This window comes from Euprymna scolopes, chromosome 6 (genome assembly GCF_053919585.1).
Source record: "Euprymna scolopes isolate OS-2025 chromosome 6, ASM5391958v1, whole genome shotgun sequence".
Lineage (NCBI taxonomy): Eukaryota > Metazoa > Mollusca > Cephalopoda > Sepiida > Sepiolidae > Euprymna > Euprymna scolopes.
In genome coordinates this window covers 82,053,907-82,077,015 of record NC_136487.1, presented here as the reverse complement: position 1 = coordinate 82,077,015, position 23,109 = coordinate 82,053,907, and the positions used below count along the sequence as shown (strand labels likewise).

At 35.1% G+C, this 23,109-nt stretch overlaps 1 protein-coding gene across 2 annotated transcripts in view; it reads left to right on the top strand.

Moving 5' to 3' along the window:
- The window catches only part of LOC145277722 (sodium-coupled monocarboxylate transporter 2-like), a 248,743-nt gene that overhangs the window by 212,582 nt on the left and 13,052 nt on the right, over nt 1-23,109 (top strand). For both annotated transcript variants that reach the window (XM_080129425.1, XM_080129424.1), the window contains 2 exons: nt 854-1,074; nt 2,746-2,846. In XM_080129425.1, coding sequence (XP_079985551.1) covers nt 854-1,074; nt 2,746-2,846 — 322 coding nt within the window. The remainder of the gene's footprint in view (nt 1-853; nt 1,075-2,745; nt 2,847-23,109) is intronic.

The following is a 23,109-nucleotide window of genomic DNA, read 5'->3' as shown; positions in this document are numbered from 1 at the left end:
AATTAAATAATCAGAAAAGGTAAAACAACGAAACCAAACCAAACGAATCCTGTTTCTTTATTTCTATGTACGAAGAATGTAAAAAACTTGACGAAAAAAAAATAGCATATTTTGTACAAAAATTGGTTCCGAATTCAAATAAAATAATATAAAAGAAAATATGCATTTTGTTCAGCTAATCGAAAGAGACTATTTTCATACTATATAATAAAGAGATATAATTCCCCTGTTGCACACAGAGTAACACACGATGACGTTTACCAATTTGAACAACACAAACAGTTCTCACGTCAAATAACGGAAACAATGGAAACGTCATTGATCCTATGCGGGTTTAACCGGCTTCCTCAATATGCGGAAGTTCCATGGAAATATGAAATTCACAAGCAGTCTCCAGTCGCATGTATATCCTCGTTAGGGAAAATGTCGACGTTTAGTTTTTGCAACTCTTGCAGGGAGGTGTCGACGTCCCCCTACATATAGCGCCTGGAATTTCCAAATTGGTCATCCATCTGGTACTGACCAGGTTCAACGTTGCTTAACTTCGGTTATCATAACGAGAACCGGTGTGTCAATGTGATTATGCCGTACAGCGAATAAGCACTACTTAAAATAACTTGCGGAAGAAAAATAAACACAAACTAAACTTTAAACTCATTTAATCAGCAGGAGCCTGACACTTTCCGAGTTTATACCAACTTAAGTGATTTTTTTTTCACAACTCTATCCTTGTAAGAATTATTGAATCCTTTTGAATAATGCCGATTTTTTTTTTTAATTTGCACAATTTACGTTGTTAATTTATTCAATCGACATTAATTATTGTACACTACTTATATATTTTGTATATCAGGGTGCCTACGCTGGTCTTTCCTGTAGCATTGGTCTAATGTCGTGGATCCTGTTGGGCCAACACGCTGTACCTTCACCTCGGGAGCACACACCATATCAGTTAAATACCTGTACTTGGAATAATATCAGCCTGGCCAACCACACAATGCTGAACGCGGAGAACCTGCGGACAATTGCGAACAGCTTGAGTTCAATGCAGTCTCAGCTCCAATATGGCGAACGGTTCGTATTACGAAACAAAAACCTTACTTTTGCCTTTTCTATAAATTTGTAACAGACAATGAGCTCCGTGACAACACATGTAAATTACTGAGATTCAAACATTAAACATGCGTTTTTGACTTCATGCAAATGACTACTCGACAGGCATTCAGAAAAGAGTCTTTTCCGGTTTTTATTCCGACGTAAATGGCGGAAGGGGTATATGGCGATTTAGATCAAGCTTCAAAGGATAACTTGATGAGTAAGGAAAAAAAAAGAAGAAAAAATTCTTCATTGGCAGTATTTGAATTGCGACGAATTGCTTAATATAACAACTTTCGCCCCTGTATGCAGTAATCGTAGAAGTTTTCTGTTATAATTAGTCAACAATTTCTCAGTCTCTCTATTTGTGCCTATAACTAAACGCAAATCTCATGAACAAAGATTCTTTCCTAGACCTGCCCTCCTGTTGAACTCTATACTGCAGGGCTGCTTTCCAGCTGACTACATGTTCGTTTTCAAGTCCAATGTAAACAAGTTCTCGTTGAGTGGTCCTCTTAGATATTTAAATTCTACCCAAATCCCACCACTGTCCATCATTACAGTGTTGCCTCGCCGAGCTCTTGGCACTTATTCTCAAGTAGTTCTGGGTCTGGGTTTTGATAAGCAAAATTTCCTTGTAAAAATATCAGATACCACTGGCGCGATCGGTGGAAAGGTGCAATAGCTTTACACTACAGCTTTCAAGGCGATCTTATTTAAAAACTAATCCCATCCAATTAATATTGATGAGCTGCAAATAAAGTGGACAATAATCTAAAAAAAAAAAAGAAAAAAAAGAAAAGAAGTTTCCTGGAACCCATGGATCAAGATATCCCTTCTCCGCTCTTTCTCCTACTTTTGTTCAAAGCGATTGCAGATATCCTATCTGCTATCTTGACCATAGTGCTGATAAGTAAAGTTAGTATTACATTTATCGTTTTTCTTTCATTTCTTTCTGGATTTGTTTATAAAGATGGTAACTATATTTTTAGGTCGATTTTTGATATCGAATGTAAACAAGTTCTTGTTGAGCCGTTCTCTTAAAAATCAAATTCTAGACAATTTCCAATACTAACATTCATTACACTGTTCTCTAACCGACCACTTTACACGCATTAACCCTTATCCTCAAATGGCCTTTATGCTTTGCTCTTAGCAAAGCATAAAGGCCATTTGAGGATACATTCCATTAAAAAAAATGGACGGTGAAACTTTCTCTAAGGTAGCGATAACGAAAACATGGTCTAAGTAAATCTAAATTGCTTGAGAGTAATGCCGAAATACCATTTGAAAACTTTGACTCTCAATAATTTGGGTGTCTTAAATAGGTATGAACCCAACTTTCGAATTGAATTGGCTATAAAATTAACGTCTTTATAGAGAGTACCTAATTACTTGCCTCCCTGCAGAAGCAGTACTAGACGTAATGTCGGGTTTTAAATCCGAGGAGATCCACCTTACAAATTGACATTCTGGATTGGGGTAAAAATGAAAACTTGCCTCAGTTCAGAAGGATTTCTCACTCACTGACCCAAGACAGAACATATATTACACTAAGTTTCTAGCCAAAAGGTTAAATAATCGTGCAACTTCTTTTCATTTTGCTGTGTTTTTCCTCTTAACTTCCATTCGTTATGTTTTTTTTTTCAGACCTGGTTTAAACAGTTTGTATAGTTTGTCATATCTCTGGTACAATTTGACGGCTGTTCTTGTTGTCTTCATTATTGGAATTCCTACGAGCTTTCTCACAGGTGAGTTGATATAATTACTTATCTATGTATCTGTTTAAGATTTAAAATTTTATGCTTGCGATGTAGAGCGTTTTTATTTTGTTTTAGTGATGTATTTCGTTGGTCAAAATGTTCGTTCGTTTTATTAATTTCATCTTTTCGGTACACTAAATATAGTTTTATAGTCTTATTTTTCAAATAATGTATTTGGTGTAGCAAGTATGTTGATATCAGTGTGTAATAAGCCTCCGAGCAGATGAATTCTTACATTTTTTGCTTGTATTTCAAGCTTTGAGATATCGTTCACACACACACACACACACACACACACACACACACACACACACACACACACACACACACACACACACACATATATATATACTTATATATATATATATATTCAAGCAAATATTATGAAATGCAACGGAGACACTTTGCTTTATGATTCTTTATCTTAATTTTTGGATTTTCCGTATAATCTTTCTTGCATCAAAATCAAAAATATTAATAAAAGTTCCATTCTTGTTGTTGTCACAACCGCTTTCGATTCGTCCACGAATCATCATCAGGTGTTGAAGTAAGAGTCCGAAGGAGCGAAAATGTGAATTAAAAGTAAAAACTAAAATATACAGTAAACGGCGAGAAGTTAAAATATATAGAGTCGATGAAAAGTCGATTAAAAATATAAGTCCATTAAAAATTCGAGTATTTAAAACCAGCAAGTTAGTGGACGCCGTTAACAAAGTCTGTCCAATATGAACTATGCAAAACATTTTAGAACGTTATTGATTTTCTCGAATGCAATATATATATATATATATATATATATATATATATATATATATATATATATATATATATATATATATATATACTAGCGGTGGTACCCGGCGTTGCCCATATGTTTGGAGGTGTGTGGAGGGGGGCGGTAAATTAAAACAAAATGGAAAATAAAGAATATGCGAATGTAATAACCCTATTTAAATATTATAAAAAATAGCGAACGTGGTGCAAAATAAAGAATAAGCGAACGATGTTAAATTTTCTTTAAAAAATCGGAAAACAAAAACAAAAAAACAACGAACGTGATGGAAAATTAAAAAAAAAAAACAGAAAAAAATGGCATAAATAACCCTGTTTCAATATTATATTATAGATAAATCTCACGTGTCTGTTTAAATGTATGTATGTATGTATGTATGTATGTATGTATGTATGTCTACCTAAAACTTTCGACAGAGGCGACGGATTTTCACAAGATCGGTATAATTTTAAAGCTAGATTTTTCGGACGACAAATATCGAAAAATTGACCAAAAACATTAATTCCTTCGCCCTCAACTGGGCACTTTCCTACAGGGAGAGATCGCTTTTTTCGCCGATATATTTAAAAGTCATCGCTTCTTTTCAATTGTCTAGCTTTAATTTAAATCTACGCCACTTCCTGTTTGTCGATAGGCGCAATGGCTAATGCATTACGTTTTTTTTGTTTTTTGTTTTTTCTTCACTTTATTTTCCTCCTTCGCGGTATGGGTTCGAACCTGCCTCCCTACTACCACTTTTTTTCTTTACGCTTGCAGTTTGTTTTTTTTTTCTTTTCTTTTTTTTTTTTGCTCAACTAACACCCATAAACACACCGTAACTTTCTTTTCCGTTTTCGCGTCATGGGTTTCAGCCTGCCTGCCTACTGCAACATTTATTTAATTTTTTTGCTTAACACACACCTACAAACACCCGGGAAACGCCGGGCAACCAGGCCAGTATTATAGAAAGAAGATGTGTATGTGTGTGTGGGGGGTATTTTGGTTCTTTCTTAATCTTATCTCTTAAATCGTTATGCATTTTTCTCTCAAAGAACTTTCTGGTTCCTCTGCTGAGTCCGCGGAAGAAATATCACAATATTGACATATAAATAATTGTAGTAACTCATAAACGAAACAAATCTTTAAAATGAACCGCCATTTTATTTTTGAAAAAAAAATGATTGGTAAAATGAATACAACCTTAAACTTTGAAATATAACAAAATTGTTATTTATTTATATACTAGCGGAGGTACCCGGCGAGGGTAAAGTAAAGAATACGCGAAGTAATAACCCTGTTTCAATATTAAAAAAAAAACGATGTTAAACTTCCTAAAAAAAAATGGGAAAAACGAAAGCATAAAAAAAACATCGAACAAACGTCAAACTTCTTTAAAAAAAGAATTCGAAAAAACAGAAAGCAAAAATAAGGGGAAAAATTGATGAACGTGGTCGGAAAAACAAAAACAAATAAACACAGCGAAAAGCGAAAAAAATATGGCATAAATAACCCTTCGTTTCGGTTAAGTCCATGGTGCGTTTCACCCAGTAGGTAGAATTGAACGAAAAGGAACGTTAAAATTCCATTCCATTTTTTAAGCAGCTACAAAACGAAATAAAACGGAAATTATGTATTATATGTTTATTTTATGAAAAAAAATGGAAAGAATCTTTTTTTTAGTGTATAATTGTTGGGGGGAAATGGTAATTAATCAGCGTAAAAGTAAGCGTGGGATAAGAATTAATATTTGTTGGAATGTCGCTATCGGTTAATTCCGTGGTGCGTTTCACTCAATAGGAAGCATAGAACGGAAAGGCACGGTTAAATTCCATTCCAGTTTTCTAAGCCACTACGAAGTACAGAAAACCGAAACCGGCGTTCGTTCGTAACTGTCCCTTGTGAACGATCACGCAACGATGTAAATCTGTGGCGGGGGAAGGGGGAATTAATTAGAGAGAAAAGATTTTACTACTTCCAGTGATTTTAACCGATTTTGGCAGGGAACTCTCAGCAGAAAAATATAGGAATCCACGATTATCGAGCAAGTGGAGAGGTAATATGCCTATAACATACCTCAGATATTGTGCTGCAGTTTGTGCATATTACATTTGCATGAAATGTCTTGATTGATGAAAAAATGTGATATATTTGCCGTTACGCCCATCGCCAACCTGGTAGTGGCGAAGGTTTAAATTAAGGCTAGTCAATCGAAAAGAGAGGATGACTTTCGAAAATATCGGCTAAAAAAGCGACCCCCTCCCTGTAAAAAAATGTTCAGTTGAGAATGAAGGAATCAATGTTTTTAAATAATTTTTTCGATATTTGTCGTCCGAAGAGTCGAGCTTCAAAGCGATACCGGTCTTGTGAAAATTCGTCGCATCTGTCGAAAGTTTTAGGCAGACATACAAACATACATGCATATATTTAAACAGATAGGTGAGATTCATATTATAGATGTTCTGTTGTTATATCTTAACAAACGTAGAGCTTCGGATTTAAAAAAGGATAGGTATATATAAAGAATAAGATATATTCGCAAAAGCGTACATTCACATATGTGGACACTTCAATGTTTACATTCAAACAGAACAGATGATGAATGGAGGTCCTGATTTTTCGATTGCTTATGACCTAATAGAGATTGTTGACAGCCCCAACTGTATGTACAACGCTAACGGACAATTTACAAGTCTTCTACAACTTGCTCTAAACTATGCTCATCCTTCGTTCTGTCTTCCTAAAGATCTTCCGATCACTTGGTTGTCTTAATTAAGATAAAAACAAAATGTAATAAGTCCTAAGATATCCCTCTCCACCGTATAATGTATCAACACTCTATGGCTTGTAGCAATCTGGGTTAATCCCTTGTAGGGATCAAGTTTACCTATCTGTAGGTTGCGTGCTCGATATTTCATAGAGGCTGTTACATTGAATGTGGAAGGTGGCCATTAGTAGGTGAGGCATCGACATAAGCAATCAGCAATAAAAACCAGTTTGCCGAGTGCATGTGAAAAAGAAAAATCAAAGGGAATAACGCTAAAGCAGAGTTACACAGAAGTTATGAACAATACAGAGTGTGGTTGTGTCACGCGCGCGTGTGTGTGTGTGTATTAGCGAGCATGCGTAAAGTTAAAAATATTCGCCGTGCGTATGAGTTTCTTTGTGTATAGACATAGAATGCTCCTTGCGTGTATGTATTGTATGTTCATTGTGTATGTAAGAGTTCGTTAAGGTATACGCATGTATTCTTTCTTACCTTGAAAAGAAAAACGTCATGTCGAGGCGTGTGCGTAATGTGACAGCCTCACGTGGACGATTCGAATGAGAAAGAGAGAGAGACAGACAGAAAGACAGACAGACATACAGACAGAGAAAGAGAGAAAGATATATATATATATATATATATATATATATATATATATATATATATATATATATATATATATATATATATAACGGAAATGGGCGAAGAAAGCAAAACAGGAAGTAGAGTGTCGCCTGTCGGCCAAATCAGGGATCACAACAAAGGCAGATAACCGGTGTGTAATTGAGTAATTGTGTGCGGGTGTGCGAGACCTATATAATCGCATATCAGTTCAAAAAGGCATCTGCCCATAGTCTAACTGGAATAGATTCCGAACGTTTATATCCGATATACATCTGTGTTCCATATTTAAAAAGAACACGCCCGCTGTAGTGCTAACTGGTCAACCGTTTGTATAGACCACTTCATAAGCTCCTAGAAATTCCAACAAAAACCAGCCAACCGTGGTTCACTTCAGAATGTTCCCCCGCCACTGCGCACGGAAACTACGATTTCCATTGCTTTTAATGAAATAGATGATTTGAAACAAAAGCCGGTAATCACTGCAAAAAAGATAATAAAGAACGCGAAAGAATCCTATGCTCATTCTGTCAAGTCTAAAGTGGCTGAGTAGCAGCTTGGTCCCCACTAGTTTTAAAGAAGAACAAATAGGATTTTTGTTGTGGCTCTAAGAAAGGATCATAAATAAAGACTCAAACAACGGGTTTAAGTAGAAAAGAAAGTGAATACTAAATAAAGGTTGTTGGTGTTATCCGACTGTTGAGTGAGATAGTCTGCAGTCTCGCGTTGGATATTAAACTAGGGATTTTATAATGATTAGAAAAATCCATTACGAATGAATGTGTAAGTTCCCATAACAGTTCTGAATAGATATGTGTCTTGGATCTGAGGTAATTTTGTCAGCATCTGACAAAGCCAAACTCTTTCCTATAGAAGTTATCATCAAATTCCACCCTTTACGACCAGGGCCACCTATCCCCCGTATTTCCTCTCATGACTGAAAATATGCGGCATGCATGTATCTGTCCGCGATGTTGCCAAACTTATCAATAATTAGAACCAAATACACCCTAAGATGGGATACTGTTGCCATATCTGAGGAGGAGCTGCTCAGCGCACTCTTTCTGTCTCAGCAGGGTATAAAACAGAAAAAAATTTAAAAAAAAAACGAAATCTGGTGGGTACTTGTCGCGTCTCTGCTACATCTTCCTCAACGAAAAAAACGTTAAACTCTCTCTCTCTCTCTCTCTCTCTCTCTCTCTCTCTCTCTCTCTCTCTCTCTCTCTCTGATCTATCGCTATTTTCATGGCAGGTGCTCGACTGAGCTTCACTCTATGGTTTCCTCCTGGTAAGTCTTTCACAACAAACACTCGACTAGCTACAACAACTATCAGCAATTTCCCTTATTCTCCATCTGTGCTTAAATCTAAGCGAAAATTTTATGAAGAGAGTTATTTTTTTCCTAGAACTGCTCGTCTGTATAACACAATACCGAGAAGCTGCTTCTCAACTGACTATGACATGGTTGTTTTCAACTTTAACATAAAGGAGTTTCTGATGAGTCATCCTTTAAAATAAATTAATATGCACTGTCCATTATCACCGACTATTACAATAGCTATTAATCCTTATCTTTGAGTAGCCTTCGGGCCTTGATGAGCGGTGACTATGTATACTGGTATACACCCTCCAGCAAAACTGATGAAAAAAAACGCTTTGTCAGAATTCCTATTCGCTATTTATCTAGATATATTACTTTTTTAAAAAATCCATAAAAATTAGTCTAGTTACGGCAATAATGTAATTTTTCATATATAACAACTTCTGATATTAAGATTATTATGAATTCTGACGACCTAAAAACACTCATCGTTGAGTTTTTACTACTGAATGGAGGATTTATTTCTTGATTCATTTAAGGCAGTGAGGTATATCTTAGGTTGTTGTGTGACTTGCTTTTTGCTTTCTTGTTTTTTTCCAAAACCACTTGAAATGAATTAATCTGGGAGGTAGGAAAGGCACGTATTTTACTTGCTAACTCTTGAAAGACGAGATGAAAGCGCATATATATATATATATATATATATATATATATATATATATATATATATGTATATTATATATGTATATGTATATGTATATATATGTATATGTATATTATATATATGCATATGTATATATATATGTATATATATATGTATATATATATACATATATATATGTATATATATATGTATATATATACATATATATATATGGATATATATACATATATATATATATGTATATATATACATATATATATGTATATATATACCCATATATATATATATGTATATATATATCCATATATATATGTATATATATATATACGTATATGGAGAGCTCAATCTAATAATATCAATAATGGAAACGTATCGAAGAAGTCAATCATTAAAATATTTTCTTTTGGTATACTTATCTTAATATTTTAATTTTGTCTTATTAAATAAACCTAATGCTTACGTCCCTGTGGAATATTCGAAATTCATCCGGGTATTTGGAAAATGCTTACCGATTCGGGGAGTGTATTGTCTTTCATTGGGTTATTTTAAGGACAAATATTTATTCCTTCCGCCTATTCATATTTTTGTTTATTTATTTATTTAAAAAAAATCTTTCTGTCCGCCTCCTCTCGTTTTTGTAACATTTTTATAGTTTTCGGAAATGATTGTCGTCAAAAAATAGGGATTGGTTACCAAAGAACATTAATCTACAGATCTGTTTATGTGGGAGTAACTAGTTAAGATTCACACAACGACAATGCCGCCGTACACACACGTGTCTTTAATGCACAGCAAAGCTTAATTATAATATAATATAGAATAATACTTGATAAATACTTAATATAATCAAATCCTGCACGAGATAGTCTAGTAGTAGAGGTTTACGCTTCTTACTATGAGGTCCCGATTTCGAATCTCGCTAGATTAAGCCACTCTGATGTGTCGTAGACGACGAAACACGTTTCAGTGAATAATTATATTTTAAAAAACAATGCACATGCCGCTCCCCATTTGGGGTACCAAATTGGTCAAAAGGAAAATTATTCCCAACTTAGGTAAAAATGCACTTTCGCGAACAAAAAACAAATAAATAACATCTCTCTCTCTCTCTATATATATATATATATATATACTTTTTATTTGTTTCACATGAACATTTATGTGTCGTGCACTTTCAGGGGTATATAGACGTAGTATAAGCAGTATCACTTGAAGAAGTCTCTAGTTTGTTGTATTTGGCGACCAAAACATGCTCATGAATGTGTAGCAATACACAAATGCTTATGCAAAACAAATAAAAATATAATTTAGTCTACTTCGGTATTGAGTACTATTGTATGAACCTCACTCATCGGTTGCTTAACCCCTAGAATAATTATATATATATATATATATATATATATATATATATATATATATATATATATATATATATATATATTGATTGATTGATTGATTGTATTTAAAATATAATTATCCACTGCCACGTGTTTTGTCGTCTACGACTCATCAGAGTGACTGAATCTAGTGAGATTCAGCTACTCTGATGAGTCGTAGACGACGAAACACGTATCAGTGGATAATTATATTTAAAAAACAATATATATGCCGTTCCCCATATGGGGGTACCAAATTGGTTAAAGGGAAAATTATTCCCAACTCGCATTTAGGTAAAAATGCACTTTCGTAAATGATTGCATTCATTAAAAACATATCGCAAAAACAAAAACAAATATATATATATATATATATATATATATATATATATATATATATATATATATATATATATATATATATATATATTTCTATAATTTGTACTTTTTGTGTATTCATCTTAAAATCCCTTTTTTCTATTTATTTGAAAAGAAAATACAACTTTGTTAAATATGGACCGTGGGAAGATCTTGCGAATTTGTATATTCTTTTAAACATTTATTTTAATTAATTCCCTATTAGTTTTTCGGTTTTCTTATGGAATGATCATCTTTAGTCAACTATTATTTGTAATTATGTTCATGCAGATATTCTATACGATTTATATTTAGGTAATATTTGCGGGAAAAGGTTATAGTAAACAAAAAACACTTTCTATACATATTTATGTATGTGTATAAATATTTGTTTAAACAATTTTGCCTACCAAACTCCTCTGTCAGTTTTTGTTCTAGATACATGAAACTGATTATATAGCCTAATCGAACCTATGCAAAACTTTATATTTGGGTTTTACCCGAGAAAAATCTGTGGAAAAGTGTGAAAATTAAAAAAATGCAATTTGCCAAGTGAAGACCGAACGATGGCATTACGAATATGCATGTGTAACGTAGTAGCTATTGATTCTTGTTTTAATCTTTAGCCTTGCAGCAAACATGTTTTAATAGTTCAGGCATTAACGTAAAAGGAAAAATAAGTTGTAAGCTAAACATTTTGTTTTCGATTCTCGGTGGTGCACACGAGTCATTTTTTAAAACTTTTAACCATCACTATATCTTGAGCCCAATATAATATATAATAAATATGAAATCTGCATTAATCAAAATATCATATTTAAGCAGCCTTCTCTACTATATATATATATATATATATATATATATATATATATATATATATATATATATATTAACGGGGGCTCATGACGGGTTTCTAATGTAGAATGGCTAGAAAATCCTTCTTTTAAAAATATTCGTCAGACAGATAGCACATCCTTCTGAAACGTCCATACTTTAGAACGTGAACACATGTGAGACAGACAAGTAACACCATCCACACCTGTTTGGCGTCATATATAAATATCTTTCTCTACTTACGCCACCGTCCCGAACGCGAAGTGAACGAATTAGGAGAGGTTAATTTTAGCGGGGATCATAGCGCGTGGGTCGAGAGAGTTCAGAGGAATTGATGGAAACATTCGCTAGCCACCGTTTAAGGTGTGAAAAACCAAATGACCTAACATCATGCCACGATATGAATCCACGACGGAAAAAAAATTAAGAAATGCCAATGCGCACAGATATAATGTTTTATTCGACTTACCATGCCATGGTTAACTGTTTTGTTTGCAATTTTGACCCTTTAAGCAAAAAGTTTTGCTGGCTGAAAACCAAATCGAACGTATGCTACAGGACCAAATATCATATATATCGACTTTCTGTAGACACAGTATTCAGAGAGGAGTTTGGTAGAGACTTTATCACGCACACACTGAGAAAGTGACTTCATATGTGTGTGCGCGTGTGTGTGTGTGTGTGTGTGTGTGTGTGTGTGTGTGTGTGTGTGTGTGTGTGTGTGTGTGTGCTGGAACATTTTCATCTTAAATTCCACGCTTTTATGCAAAATATAGAAACGATGCATAAATAGAATTCAGCGCAATAGTTAAGTAGAACCAATAATCTAATAAGAAACCATAAAGTCGCTCGCATATCCATGACTGATTATATTAAGGAGCTTGTTTTAATAAGTATTAAGTAGGAAAAGCAGACTTTTAATATCAATTTCAACTCGAGAAAAACTCAAAATTACAGGTACATAGATATATGTATATGATGCTCTGTCTGTCTGTCTGTCTGTCTCTCTCTCCCCCTCTCTCTCTCTCTCTCTCTCTCTCTCTCTCTATATATATATATATATATATATATATATATATATATATATATATTCTCTTGCGATTTTAAATGAGTGTGCTTGTGTAAATTCATTGCAATTGACACCGAATGAGTAGATTTTGTTTGACAACGAAAACACCAGTCCATCAAGGCCATGAGTTTTCATTCTTTCATTTTCGAAAATTTTTACGTAATAGAGTCATCACCATCAACGTAAGCGAAGAAATGAACTCACAGAAAAACAGCTTTACAACAAAAAAACAAAAAGAAAGGATCACAACGATTAGGGTACAAAAAAACAAAAAACAAAATTAAAAAAAAACGCTATTTAATTGCCTAATAAAGTCTTTTCTTTTTTTTTTTTTTTGTCATGTTTTTCTTTTCGTTTATGAAAAAGATCCCAATCTTGGAATAAAACGCATGACGACAGCTGTTGAAGATGAGTAATTGTTATTGATGTAATTATCAATGACAATAGAAGGGACGAAGGTTATATTGCAGATGGCGCCACTTATGTTTTCAAAGAGGTCAATCAGCTGTTGCGGGTCAAAGCCCGCCCCCCTCTTTTTTTTTTTTTTTTTTTAAAACGTATATGTAAGATTATTTTACTTCGATGTGTACCGTTTAAATTAGCTTGAGTCGCACAACCAGGGAACGAAACAACAACAGCTGTTAATAATAAACGAAAAAGAAAAAAGGGAGAACAAATGTGAACAGTATGGTAAAACGTCGATGTATTTCAAGGCGAAGGTTGGGAAAGAACATGAGGTTTACCCTAAGTTTCTGTCTGTCTGTCTATCTCCCTCCCTCTCTCTCACTCTCTCTCCCCCCCTCTCTCTCTTTCTCTCTCTCTCTATCTATATATATATATGTATATATATATATATGCACCAACTAGATATAAACTCCTTTATATATATATATATATATATATATATATATATATATATATATATATATATATATATATATATATATATATATATATATAGGTACTTTAGACAATGTCAAAACATTGTTAATTCAGTGCCTGCATAGCAGCAGCCGTATAGCGCAACGGTTAGAAGCTCCGACTGTCGTTTGGGCGATCGGGTTTCGATCCTGGCTTGAGGTAGTGGCTTGTCTAGCCGCACTGATGAGCTGTGAACCATCGAAACAGTACTGTATGTGGATGACTACATATATATATATATATATATATATACACACACACACACACATAAAAGCCAGGGATATATATATATATATCCCTGGCTTTTTTTTAAATTCCATTTTCACCCCAAACAAGGCGCAGTGCCACTTTGATGTAGAGGGCTACTATTGAGGACATAAGTTGCAGGGATATTATGTAGGAAGATGAGAAGTAAGATACCTGTTCACATTATACTTGAACTTTCGCATGTCAGTGCAGTTGGGAAAGCAGAGTCTCAGAAGGGAATTCCAAAGTCTAGAAGTTCTGGGGAAGAAACTATTGGAGTAGAAGGCTTTCTTACATCTAGGTATCTCTACTGTGTAAGGGTGAAATTAAGTTGCTTGTCGGGTTTGTCGGGACTGTTTATGTCGAGGGGGTACAAGTGTTTGTAGTTCATCGGAGCATTCACCATTAAAATACTTGTAGAACATGCAGAGGGATGCAATATTTAATCAATGGGGCAGAGGCTGAAACTTAGACGACAGTTCACTACCTATCAGATTGACGACTCTCTTTTGAACCCTGTCCAGGAGTGGGAGACTAGTAGCAGATGCACAAGCCCAAATGTGACAACAATATTCCATACATGGACGAACGGTGGCCTTGTAGAGGTACAGGATACTTTCAAGCGTAAGTAGCTTTCTAGCACGGTAGAGAGAGTCCACCTTCTTCGCAGCGGCCTTGGTAATATGCAAATCATGAGAGTGCAGTGAATCAGCATCTTTGTTAAACTGAGCATCCTATTATTAATAAATCCGAAGGAATCCCGACTAATATACAAGTCCATAAAAGTTAGTTTTCTATATTTAGCGGCAATGAAGTTATTCGCTTTCTTATCGACCAAAACATACAAACAAAACAAAAAAGTAAGGAGTCATCCTGCTCTATCTCCATAGTGAAATGCAGGCTGGCTGAAAGCTGTAATCTAATCAAAGGAACATAAATCTCAAAGAGTTACCCAGCCCATTAAATTACTCTAAAAGTATTTGCAAAAGAAGACATATAAAACGATAAAGGTTTGTGAGTTGGTTACACGGCGAACACGTTGTTATTACCTTTCTGTGTTCAACATTTCATCTGGTGACAAAGAATTTCGGAATAAAATTAAATAATGACCAAAGATGGTTTACCAGTTTTCCCAGCTATAAGCGTACACGCTGATCAGAACATAACCGGCATTCGTTGGAAGAAGTAGATGAACAGGCTGGAAAATCTATTTTTTCCCCTAGACATTGACAATAACAAAAAAAGGAAAGCTGCCCTTCTTCATTACGAATATGAAATGACAAAAAAGTCATACCTCAGATAAACAGTTCATACGAAATGTCAAAGCCCGGACAAAATGTCGAGACTCATATCACGCGAGTCAACGAGCCCTGACTTCCACGTGCGACTTTGAAAATTATTGACCAAATTCTATAGTATGTGTATCTTCTAAAGTTAGAAGAAAAGCTTAAAGGGATAATTACACACCGGAACAAGTTCTGGACGAGGCCTGAGACGAGACCAGAGCTCTTGAATTAGCCCATACATATGCTGTAGACATGGACCAGAAAGAACTACATATACGCGGCAAAGAGAACCACAGCACCGTACACACAGGGACAACGACAAAAATAGCAGCAGCGGTAGTAGAGAGAACCAGTAGCAAAATAATCGACATCCCAAATACCCGAGCACAAGGTAGATAAAAAAAAGATGGCGGACAGCAAACCTGCTAGGATTGTGGGTACTTTTCAACACACCCGACTTATCCATTCCGATGAAAAGAAATGTTAAAAATGCAATAAAATGAACCACGTTGCGAGAGTATGCAAAGTCAAAGCAGTAAGAGAAATTCATTTCACCCATCATTCTGCATCTTCTACATCATTTGTATTCTCAGTTAAAATCCTGACGTCACCTAAAACACCGAAAGTCACTGCTCTTGTGAATAATTCCTCGGTTATTTTCGTTTTAGACAATGGTGTTAGTGTCGATATAATTACTGAACGTGTATACGATAGTTTAAGCACAAACTATCTGTACAGAACGCTACAACTCGGATATTCGCACACAAGTCCAGATAAACAACACCTATTGAGAATTTATAAATGCCACTATAAAATTCTGGGACACGTCTTGCAGAGTTAAAATATTCGTGGTTGACAGTGAAAGTCCCTTATTTGGACTGCAGAATTTACTTACTGTCAACTCTGTCGAATCATTAGGTATGAAAACATTGAACTTTTCATCTCACGTGACGATCATCTTGCCTTTTTCATCTCAATTTATCTCACTTTTCATCTCACCTGACGATCCAGGCGAGTTTCCTACGCTGTTTGACGGGAAAATGGAAAAAGATTCTGAATTTACCATCAACCTCTACATCGACTTCTCAGATTCCCCAGTAACGCAACGACACCGTACAATATCGTTCTATGTGAAGAGGGGTGTTGAGACGTCTCCTAGAAATGGGCGTGGTTGAAGTTGTCACTGCACTTACCCCCTGAGTAAGTTCTGTTTTGTATCCTCCCCCCAAAATGATGGTGTACGTATTTGCATCGACATGAGGAAGGTAAATTAAGCCACCCAAAGGATAAAACACCCAACGCCGACTACAGACAACTTAAAACGGCTCTACACTGTTAAACAAGTTAGACATCTTGAATGCATATCACAGATTAGAACTAGGAGAATCAAGCGGATATATCACAACATTCGCCACACATGCAGAATTATTCCGCTACTAACATGTAATTTTTAGAGTAAATGTAGCTTCTGAACTATTTCAAAAACAATTGTTGATCTTTTTAGAGATATCCCAAGAGAAAAAAAATCAGATGACATCATAATTCACGAATGCGACCAAATATCGCATGATAACAGCCGGGAAGCCACACTGAAATGTATACAGAATGCGAAAGCGAATCTGAACAGAGAAAAAAGCATTTTCTCTTCACGGGAAATAATCTTCTTTGGTCATATTCTCAGTGAAAATGGAGTATCACATAACCCAGGAAAGGTCTATGCTATAATGAAATGCAACCCCGAGAATAACATTAGTGAAACTCATTCTTAGGCATGATCCAATATGTGACAAGATTCATCCCACACTAAGCAACTATTAGTGAACCACTTTGACAACTTATAAAGAATGGCACAGGATGGAGGTGAAACAAAAACAGAAGAATTAGCGTTTAACAAACGGAAAGAAGCTTACTTCGACCCAAATAAAGACATAACATCCTCGTAGATACAAACCCAGTTGGATAATGTGCAGTTCTTACATAAAATAAAAGGACACTATGCTATGTCAGTCGTGCTATTACGGATGTAGAACAGCGATCCTCTGAAACTGAGAGATGTTACCTGTTGCGTATACAGTGGAACATTTCCATCTCTATGTATATGGAGCAAAGTTCGCCATCACCACTTACCACCGACCACTTCTTGGGATTGCAAAGAGTTTCAAACCAACAACGACCAGAATAAAACACTGACATCTGCGTCACGTGCCTAATCAATACAGTTTGATATGCCAGCCTGGGAAATATGATCTAAACCCTGCAGACTATCCTAATCAACACCTACACTACTTACCATCAAAAGACAATGCAGCAAATGACTACATAAGTTATGTTGTTCAAAACAACATAACTAAATCCATCACTTCTAAAGAAGTTAAGCAAGTTATGGAGAACGTGAAGTTATAGAGAACGTGAAGGCTGCAATTGTAGATGGACGATGAAATTATGCCCAGCTGTCAAAACGAGGGTATCCAACCGTTTTAAAGTCCGATAATGGCTCCCCATTTCAAGGACAATATTTCAGAGATTTTGCTATTCAATCAGGTAAAACCATAGAAAAATCACACTTCTATGGTCCGAGGAAAATGAAGAGGTGTAGACTTTATGCGTCCTTTAAAAATATTTATACTTGCTACCTCGGTGGATGATTACAACTGGAGAACTCAGTTATTCAATTCCTATGGCAATACAGAGCCCCCCCCCATTCCACCACAAAAAATGTCTCCTTTGGAAGCTTCTACTGCATAGAAACAAATATGTGCATACTTAATACCGTTAAAAAACCAGCACTATGCATAATGACATCGAAAACATGATTTCACAGGAAAGGGTAAAATAAAAAGGAAAAAACAAAAATACAAAACCAACTCCTCTCTGCCTCGGTGATAAAGTCCTGGTCAGGAAAAAGAAAGAAAACAAACTCCCCTCACCGTACAACCCCAAACCCTATACAGTCATAAAAAAACGTACTATGATAACCGTGCAGAAAAGAAAACCATCAAGTCACCAGAAACTCCTCTCTATTCAAGCGAGAAAGTTCGAGCGCATCCCAGGTTCTCAGGGTGAATACAACTTACATCTGCAGGAAGAGCACTGGGGAATGCCCCAAACCCCAATGGCTAACAAATTTCCGAGACGAAACCCATTACGGAAATGACTGCCTCCAGCCAGACTCAAAGACTTCATAATGAAGTAACATATATACAAAAATTGCATTTCACCACGAATTAGAACGATGTAATGTTCTAATGAAAGGGGCATAAATCCTAGAGTGTTACCTGCCCCTTAAATTTCTCTAAAGGCATGTGCAAAGAAGTACACGCTGACAGAACATAATTTTTAAGATAAATTAAGGCTTTGTAACGCTATCACTTGAGTAGAGCTTCAGTGCCTTTTTGGTGTAGATTTAGCCCTCAGGCCAAGTTTATTGCCATAATACCTACAGACTCTGATTACCTTAACAATATGTCAACTAGTAAATATCAGGGCTTGTATACGTGTGTGTTTGGCTGGAAGATAAATGACGCAATATCCATGTAAAAATAACAAATAATAATTGTTTAGTTAAAGATATTTCTGGCCAGGAGGGGCAGTATTGATTCGCTTTGGAATTTTGATTGGCAATAAAGGCAATCGTCTAATCACCCGTTGCCCCCGGCTAAACCCCATAACATGCTGTCAGGCGCTGTCACATTCATTGGGGAAGACTGGAATTGCGTGTCCGATTGACTAATACGCTTCTGCATGAGTCGATGTGGCACTCGTTGATTAGTTGATTGGTCGATCGAGGGATGGAGATAGCGCCACTGCCCGACTAAATTCTCAGGTTGGTTGGTTGTTTTTGTTTTACGGCATATCAACCCTTTTCGGGTTATTTAATGCCGAATCCAAAGGTTTTGAAGAAATTTTTTTAATAGAATATATTTGTTGTTTTCAAATCAGTTTCTATTAAACCCATAGTTGGGACCCTAACAGGTACTTCCACTCCAGGTCAGAATGGACCTGGGAGCAATGGTAATTAAAGGGTGGCTCCACACTCCACAAAGCCCACAAGCTGGGGCCTCACCACTGGATATAGTTTAAGGTCATATCCAGGACCCAGATTCTCAGGATAAATATCAGCGCAAAGTTACTTTTAGGCAGTCAGATTGTGTGTGTACCAGTGGCTAGTTGAGGGAATCCCAGGGGTCAATATTGTGAGTTCCCGTACGCAGTAAAGCAGTCAGTCCCGTCTCCGTCAGAATTCCATCAGAGTGATGGATAAAACCTCTTGGAATAAAAGAAAAACTGGGAGAAAAGAACGGCGTATAAACTCTAAATAGCAAAATACCCCCTCGACATTGAGAAAAAAGTTAAAGGGAAATTAAGTTATAGAGAAAGGGAAAAAATAAAAAGAGAAAAACAATAGCACCCGTCATTGAAGTTCATCGCCGATAACGTTGGTACACATATATTTATAAGATAAAGCTTAACGTCTGTGTGTGTCTGGTCACGAATAGGCTCCTATATGGTTGACTATTATAGAAAACTGATTACATATAATGATAGAAGATGTATCGAGACACAGGAATGGGTATGTTTGATCTGGCATAATGATGATTCATTAAAATTATGTGGTCTGCGTACGCGCCTGGTCCACAAAGTATGGAAATAAAAAATTTAAAAATTAAAAAAAAAAAAAAAAGTTTACAAGTGTTTTTGATATAGATTTACATAACAATACTTTGATAGGTATGTTTTAACTTAAATAGGGATGGTATAATAAAATTGTGGTGTCTGCGTTCGCACCTTGCCTCCATAGAATGGAAATAGGCACAAACTTTAATAAAGACTTTTCATATCTATCTGCGTAAGTATACTTTGATAATTATGTTTTAGTTTGAAGAAATATGGTATAATAAAATTATGGGGTGTTCGTTTGCACCTGACCTCCATAGAATGGAAAAATGTCACAAAGTTTAACAAGTTTTTTTTTTAATATAGATCCACAGAATATTGTGATAAATGTTTCAGTGTGAACAGGTATGGTATAATAAATTATGGGGTTTATCTATTTTATTTTTACTTTCATCATATTTTGCTTTGGTTTTGATATCCCCAAATTCGAGGCTATCTCTTTAGAACCCTTCCTTTTCATAACCTATCATACTTTCATAAATCAGAGTCCATTTTCTGTAGGCTGTTTTTGAACCCAGTCAACGGCGGGTACTTTTGCTAGTATATATATATATATATATATATATATATATATATATATATATATATATATATATATATATATATATATATATTTGCTGACTATTGTTTTTTACTCTCACTTTTTTCTTTATTGTTTGAGTTATATACTAATCTGAACTATTGACATTGCTTTTAAATACATGTGTTTGAAATTCAAAGCACGGCTTATGTCCTTTGTTACGATAGTAAATGTGGCTTCTGTTTCCTTTGCCTTCTTCCTCTTTCTCCTCTTGCTGTTAATTCCTGTTTAAGTCTGATTGACGACATATCCGACCGTTGATTGAACATATTGCATTTTCACGACGAGGAGGTTCGGAAACCACTAAAATAATTCTTCTTTTTTTTTTTTAACTTGTAACTTTGCACGTCTGACTCTTCGTTTGAAACCACGGCCCCGTCACTCGTTGGAGTGGCAAATAAGGACTGTCACGACCGAAGTAGCTTTATATTTCTAAGTCAGTTACACGGCGAGCAAGCTGTTGTTAATACCTATCTGTGTGAGGCTATCTTTTTTTTTGTAACCTGACACCCGGGAGCCGGGGCCGTTTCACATTTCAGAAACTATTTAACTTCAGAAAAAAAAAAAGTTACTTATTTCGTGACGGGATTTAAAAATGACACAGATATCGGCTACATAGCGCCAATAACCAAAGAGTCTAGGAACCGAAGTTCACAGTAACGATTCCTGAAAATCTAGGAAAATATTGGCTAGTATAGTACCCAAAAGACGCCCCATCACCAAACCATCAACCTGCTGATATATTTAGCTATAGAAGCTGAAACTAACCGACTTAGTTGGCCAATTCCAGAAGTTGCAGTATAATGTTCTCGGGAAAAATCAGGAGAAGAATAACAGGTTACAATAAAGCATATCAGCAAATATTTTAATGGTTTCGTTGAGGGGTACATTTGTGAGCAAGCAGGTACTATGAAAGTAAAATTGTTTGTTTTCGAATTACACTCTGTTATAATTGATCTGAAACGAAAAGAATGATTAACTCAGATTTAGTATAATAATATAATATAGTATAATAATAATAGATACATCCAACAAAACAACCCTACTCTTAAAAGTCCTAAACGTTTATACCAAACAGAAAATATCAAGTTATCAAATGCATTGTCGCCCACATATGCACATAAACAAAAGATATAAAAATAGGTATTAAAACTAAACACACGTAACACAAGTCTGAATTCCGTCCTGTCATGTTTGTAATATTTATGATTTTTTTTTTACTAACCCAGACAGATCTTGTTTTGACGAAACTCCATGTCCATTGAAAAAAAAATCATTTGAATTCAGTAGTAATAATGACAAGAAAACACGCGCAGGCGTTGATATTAACATAAAAGGAGGAATTTTTTGCGGTCAAAACGTAGTTTCACGTGGAACAGACATATGCGCGTACAGGTTTGTAAAACTGCATATTAAAATTAAAGTTATACGAACATCTGTAATGTACGACATTTTGTTTGTCATACGATTATATATATATATATATATATATATATATATATATATATATATATATATATATATATATATATATATATGTATACTAGCATTTCAGCCCGGCGTTGCCCTGGTATTTGGAGGTGTATGTTGAGCAAAAAAAAAAAAAGAAAAAAAAAGCGGTTAACTTTTTTTAACTTTGACCCCTATTATGACCCCTTAAAATGTATTGTTTTGGGCTCAAATCAAGTTATTAAGTTAGATCCATGCCCAAGGAACCCATATCTAAAATTTCAAGTGTTTAGACCAAAAATTGTCGGAGGAGTTTCGTAGAGTTCTCAAAAGTCAAATCGTTGAGCTTTGACCCCTTAATCAATCCATCCATCCATCCATCCATCTTTTATCCATCGACTGCTTGCAAACAGATTTTTTTTACAAACCTGGATTAGACACATTTTGGGTTATTACATACACATTCCATTTTAATTTGAATTTATTTATCAAAAGTATAATTCCGGATTCTTCGTATGAGAACTTTGATTCTTGTTATTTCGTTTTGAAAATATTTAAACTTTCTATATGTTTTCATCTGGTTTTTAATCTTTGACTTTTAATTTATTTCTTTGTTATTTTTCATTGTTTTCCCCTCATTGTATGAACTCTTTGCACTAATTTTTTTTTTTTTTTTTGCGTGTATGACTAGTATTCATATAATGCTGTTTCAATTAATGCCAGTACCCGCAAATTCATAACTTCACTATAATATTGATTTGCTAATATCTTTTCTCTGGTGGGATTAACGCATTTGTTTCAAACACCATGGATTAAGGAAACTTTCATATATCTTATTTGAGTATCCTGTTGAACAATAAATTCATGTAAAATATAAATTCCAGACTTAAATTTGTGTTCTCTCTTTCTCCATCTCTCCCCATTCTCTCTCTCTCCCTCTCCCTCTCTATCTCTCTCTCTCTCTCTTACTAGAATATCTTGTCCTTTTCTTTTCCAGTTTTAACAACTAGACCTTTTACTTTTCTAAGCTTAAATTCAACCATATTGCTTTTCATGGTCGCATTTTTCATGCAACGCTCGACTGTTATTTTGCATAATATAAAAGTTAACATTACAACATGACAATAATGAAACGGCCTTCTACTTATGTAAGCCACGTACGACTAAGTTAATTTGTTACGTTAGCAAAAGGCCTAGGTTATTAGGCTTGATCAACAAAGTTAACATTATCACGTTATAATATTGCAACGGCCTTCTACTTATGTAGGCCACGTACGACTAAGTTAATTTGTTACGTTAGCAAAAATCCGGAGGGAA